The sequence below is a fragment of the Myxine glutinosa genome, chromosome 3 (genome assembly GCF_964187855.1).
Source record: "Myxine glutinosa chromosome 3, kmMyxGlut1.1, whole genome shotgun sequence".
NCBI lineage: Eukaryota > Metazoa > Chordata > Myxini > Myxiniformes > Myxinidae > Myxine > Myxine glutinosa.
In genome coordinates, this window is record NC_136263.1 from 74670642 (window position 1) to 74676654 (window position 6013).

General features: G+C 46.7%; 1 protein-coding gene across 1 annotated transcript in view; it reads right to left on the bottom strand.

The window, feature by feature from the left end:
* Nucleotides 1-3613, bottom strand: part of LOC137423440 (uncharacterized) — a 13896-nt gene extending 10283 nt beyond the window's left edge. Inside the window, exons 1-2 of the mRNA XM_068110618.2 lie at nt 3494-3613; nt 1-324 (exon numbers count right to left, since the gene is read on the bottom strand). The exon at nt 1-324 is cut by the window's left edge and continues 381 nt beyond it. Of these exons, the coding sequence (XP_067966719.2) occupies nt 1-324; nt 3494-3613 (444 nt within the window). The remainder of the gene's footprint in view (nt 325-3493) is intronic.
* Between the last annotated feature and the right edge of the window lie 2400 nt (nt 3614-6013).

Genomic DNA, 6013 nt, shown 5'->3' on the forward strand with positions numbered 1-6013 from the left:
ATCTTTGAACATCTGCTCCTTCACTCTATAGTTTTCGAATGTCTTGGTTCTATTTTTCTTTACCAGTTTGTAGGTATCATACAACTTCAAAAGTTTGCGCTCACAGGAATCTACTCTCTGCACTGGAATTCGTGCTTTCTCCCAGTATGCACACACAGCTTGTACACTAAGTTTGGCACTTTCACGAACTGTATGGTGTTCTTGCAGGTGATGGTACACCATTTTCTGCAATGTGTGTCCTTTGGTTGGTAGTGCCCCACATATTATTTCCTTTTCAGTCTTGCCCAGCAACCAAACTGTGGAAGAGCTGCGAGTTTCTGCCATCTGGAAAAAACAAAAACAAAACAAAACAGGAGAAATTAAAAATGTTATTTTTTGAGCAACCTCTAAATAAATTCCAATTGACCTCATATTTGGTTTATATGATCTTCATAAACATAGGAACAAGGGCAGCCTTGTGGAGCATGGATTTTTATTAAATATTACATATATCTGTGGACCACACACACACACACACACACACACACACACACACACACACACACACACACACACACACACACACACACACACACACACGGGATGGTGCTCCCCTTGCCAAGGGGGGTTAACCTTGTCCTTTATACTGGCCGTCGCCGATCCTGAGGGTATGACGTCACGCCCGGTCAGTGCTGGGTAGGGTATTAGGCTTATCCGTCCTATGACCTAAGTACCAGCGCCTTCCGGTACGCAAGGAGATACCCCCGCTCGGACCGCAGTGTAATTATGGATCACGCCGAGCGAAGCGAGCTGCGGAATCCGAGCCGTTTAACAAAGACTAACCCGATTATAAACGTTGGCCGAAATCACACCACAGGAACTCAATGGGGGAAATCACAAAGACGATCTGATGGGAAAGAAGGAACCAAAGGTAAGAAATAACAGGCTTTATTATTATTTACACAAGACTAAAGGAAGAAAAGAAATCAAAGTAATATACAGGAAAATGGAAGGATCAGAAGGACACAGAGCAATTCCTAGCTTATCTTATACCCAGGGACAAGACACAAAACAAACTCACGTACACAAAAGGATAGAATGGCAGGGATGGTATGGGACGGCAGAGGAGGGTCCAGGCAGATGGTAGGCGTCGAGGTCCGGCTCCAAGCTCGCGCTTCGGTCCACGCTTTTGGGGTCGAGGCGAAACCGGGCACACAGCTCCGCTCCAGGCTGGCAGCGAGGAGCCGGCAGCTCCACGTATTCGGTTTCACATCGGCAGCTTTCTCACTCGTCCTCCGCCTCCTGCGTCTCCGACGCTCCCTTAATACTCCACAGAATCTGCCTCTGGTCCAGCGCACCTCCCTCAAAAACCTCTCAGCTTCTCCTCAACTGAACTCTCAGCTCCTCAACTGAACTCAGGTGGGGGCTCCGCACGACGGGTTATATAACCACGCCCATGGAACTTTCGCGAACCTCCTCGATCATTCTCTCTCCGCCCTCAGGCCAACCCCCTCATTCTTGGTTGGTTGATTGGGGCTGGCTCACTCCTCCTGATGACGAGGTGGGGCCACACCCTTCTTCTCAGAATTGACCACGCCGTAATGGAGGCAAATGCAGTTGGCAACAATGCAGTTTGAATTGGAGGCTTTGGGGAATTTGAAAAGGGAATCTATCTTATTCCATTTGATGCAACGCAATGAACTAGTGGAAAAACAGAGCCTTATACTGACATATAATAATGAGATAACTATTTAGAAGGGCCTACGATTTTCGACATGTATGCGATGGACTAGCTAAAGGGACGACCTTTGACCTTTACACAAATGGAGGTATTTACAAGGATCATTACATTATTTACAATGGGGGTATATTTATAATGAATTACACACACAGTGCACAGTTTCCCAAATCCGTTACATATATATATATATATATCCATACATATATATACTGAAACGCAAAAGAAACTTACCACTTGTTTGACATGTAATAAATTGTAACAGTTCAAAATAAAACAAACCAACAATTGCTAATTGAAACATTGGCATTTTATTGATGACATGTCAAGTTTTTGACCAAGATACACCATCTCATCAGTTTGTTCTACAGTACAGAACAGCATAGGGTGCAATGTCAGTCCCCTTTCAATAGCGTGTGTGGCCACCATTGTTTTGGATACAGGCAGTGCATAGTCGGCGTATACTGCCTACCAGTCTTTGGATGGATTGCTGCTGGATTCTGTCCCACTCAGTCCTCAATGTCTGAAGCAGCTCTGCCCGTGCCCTGGCCCTGCCAACTACGTGTCTCCCAAGCTCATCCCACAGGTGCTCTATGGGATTCAGGTCAGGGGAGAGCGCAGGCCACTGCATGGTGTTGATGTTCTCGCCTTGGAGAAATGCAGTGGTAAAGCGAGCAGCATGGGGACAAGCGTTGTCATGCTGAAAGGTTCTCAGTTCTGGGTGGTCTAGCAGGAATGGCAGCAGATGAGGTCGCAGGATGTTATCCACATACCGCTGGGCGTTAAGATTCCCATCCACAACCACCAGTGGCATCCTGTACCGGCCTGATATGGCGGCCCACACCATCACACTTGGGCCACCCCACCTGTTGGCTTGACGCACGCAACAATCGGCATATCGCTCGCCAGTTCTTCTCCAGACACACACGCCCATCAGGACTGTCCACACAGAACCTTGACTCATCGCTGAAAGCGACCTCGTTCCACTGCGCCAAGGTCCACCGCTGATGCTGCTGGCACCATCTCTGTCGGTTGCGGCGATGGGTAGCCGTCATCACGGGGCCTCTGTATGGTCTTCTGGCAGTCAGACCATAGTCATGCAGTCGTCTTCGTGCAGTATCATTGGAGATCCGTGGGTTTGCACGCCCCGGAGTTTCTGCCGCAGTGCAGGATGCTGGACGGAATCGATCCCGCAGGTGACTTTGGACCCTCTGCCTGTCCTGCCTTGCAGTGGTGACTCTTGGCCTCCCTGATCGAGGTCTGTCATCTGCAGAGTTGTGGAGGGTGTCTGTCCACCAGGGCCGATATCGTCTGGTGTGAACAGCCAAGGCGACGTGCCACCTCACGGTAGCTCAGTCCGCCTTGCAGCATGCCCAGGGCACGCTGCCGTTGATCCCTTGACAATCGTGGCATGTTGATTGAAATGCCCATTTTGCACTGGCCTTTTTAAAGCCAATATCAAGACATCACGTGCAGCTCATTAAAATAATCCCATACCCCTTGGCTAATCACTGACAGTCAAAACGGCTGTTCAACAGCCGTGCTATGAAGTGACCATTGAAGGTTCAAGTGACCATCCGTGACCGTTTTGTCTGACAGTGAGGACACTATTGTCCACAAATAAGTTCACACAGTTACTACAAGGTGTTATTGTTGATATTTAAAGGTTTCAAAGGTGGTAAGTTTCTTTTGCATTTCAGTATATACGAGGTGTGTTCAAAAAGTATCCGACCTTTGTTCATAAAAAACACTCTTATCCAGATACAACAAACTTACACTAAGCTCCTTCAAAGTAGTCCCCTTGGGCTGCCACACACTTCTCCCAACGGTTCTGCCACTGTCGGAAGCAGCGCTGGAACGCCTCTTTTGGGATGGCGCGCAGCTGGTCCGTCGCATTCCGCATGATGTCTTCTCTGGACTGAAATCTGGTCCCTTTCAGGGGCATTTTCAGCTTGGAGAAAAGCCAGAAGTCACACGGGCCATGTCGGGAGAGTAGGGAGCCTGACGAAGCACAGGTGTGTTGTGTTTGGCCAAGAAACTATCAAATGTGAAGAATGGGCGGGTGCGTTATCGTGATGGAGCTGCCAATTGCCTGCTGCCCACAGGTCCGGCCGTTTGCATCGCACAGCGTCACGAAGGCGACGCAGAACCTCTTGGTAATACTCCTTGGTGATGGTTGTGCCATGTGGTGCGTACTCGTGATGAACCACGCCACTGGAGTCGAAGAAGACAGTCAGCATGACTGACATTGCTGCGGACCCGCCTTGCTTTTTTTGGCCTCGGGGATGTTGGATGCTTCCATTGTGATGACTGCAACTTGGTTTCTGGGTCGTACCCATAAACCCAGGACTCATCGCCAGTGATCACTGTGTTGAGGAAGCTGGGATCGCTGTTCACAGTCTCCAGTATGTCCTGTGCGATCTCCAAACGGAGTTGCTTCTGCTCAATTGTTAGCAGCTTTGGTACGAACTTCGGTGAGATTCTCCTGAAGCCCAAATCCTCCTTCATAATGAAATGAACAGATCCAATGCTGACGCCCACCTCGCCTGCATGTTCTCCGATCGTGATTCGAAGATCCTGCATCACCAGGGTCCTCAATTGGTCAATGATGATCTCATTTCGGGATGTTGAGGGCCTACCCGAAAGTGCTTCACTCTCCACTGATGTGCGGCCATCTTTGAAGCGGCTGTACCACTCCTTTATCTGTGTGGGATTGCTTCGTCATTGCTTCGTCCCCGAAGGCCTGTTGAATCTTGCGGATCGTTTCCACTTAGGAATCGCCAAGCTTTACACAAAATTTGATGCAGTAGCGTTGTTCAAGTTTTTCCATCATTTTGTCAAAAATGAAAATGCGACGGCGCTCACTTACACTTCCTCACTCATCGGCGGTCTGCCGTCGAATGACAGCTTCTGCAGGTGGGATAAAATTCACGCGTGCGCATTAGGATCGCCTACATACGTGCACCAATCAACGCCTCCCCAGCTTCATTTGTTTACGCACGACAAATTAAGGTCGCATACTTTTTGAACACACCTCGTATATCCATACATATACATACATATATATATATCCATGCATATACATACATTATATATATATCCATACATATATATATATATATCCATACATATATATATCCATACATAGACTAGGGTGGTCCACAGATATATGTAATATTTAATACCATTAAAAATCCATGCTCCACAAGGCCGCCCTTGTTCCTATGTTTATAAAGATCATGTGAACCAAATACGAGGTCAACTGGAACTTATTTAGAGGTTGCTCAAAAAATAACATTTTTAATTTATCCTGTTTTTTTTCAGATGGCAGAAACTCACAGCTCTTCCACAGTTTGGTTGCTGGGCAAGTCTGAAAAGGAAATATGTGGGGGACTACCAACCAAAGGACACACATTGCAGAAAATGGTGTACCATCACATGCAAGAACACCATACAGTTCATGAAAGTGCCAAACTTAGTGTACAAGCTGTGTGCATACTGGGAGAAAGCACGAATTCCAGTGCAGAGAGTAGATTCCTGTGAGCGCAAACTTTTGAAGTTGTATGATGCCTACAAACTGGTAAAGAAAAATAGAACCAAGACATTCGAAAACTATAGAGTGAAGGAGCAGATGTTCAAAGATGATCTTCAATCCCTCTTCGATATCTCACCAAATGATGCACTTGAGAAAATGACCAATGAAGAAGACAAAGCATTCCTTATCATGCAGCGTGAGGATCCCTCAAGTTCGCGTGTGGGATCTGTGGATAACACTCCGGCAGTGAAGGAGAACATAAAGCGTATCAGGCTTGAGAATGAAGATGAAAGAAAGAAGAAACATACTGCTGAGACTAACAGCAATGCAAACTGTTCCATCAACATCGGCTGTGGTTGTTGATGAATCAGAGATTGAAAGCTCTGATTCAGGGGACAATGAATTCAAACTCCAAAGTCCATCTTCTGCCAAACAGGCGAAAAAGGCTCCCATCAAGGTGATCACTCCAGCAATAGTGGCAACTCTGGACAGAATAAATCTCTCAGATCGGCGTGCTATGTTTGTGGCCGGTGGTTTTGCACAATCTCTTGGTCATACCATTGAAGACAAGTGCAAGCCAACAATAATAAATAATTTGAGCAATTGACAATCGATAATTATCACTGGTCTGCGTCATTTCAGAGGTCTAGGTTTTCTCAACGTCTCTTATATGCTTTTTGCATGCTGAATTTAGAAATGTATCTCATTTCGCTCAATCAGGTCAAGTTTTTATGCTATCTCAATTTTAAGGCAAAAAAGAA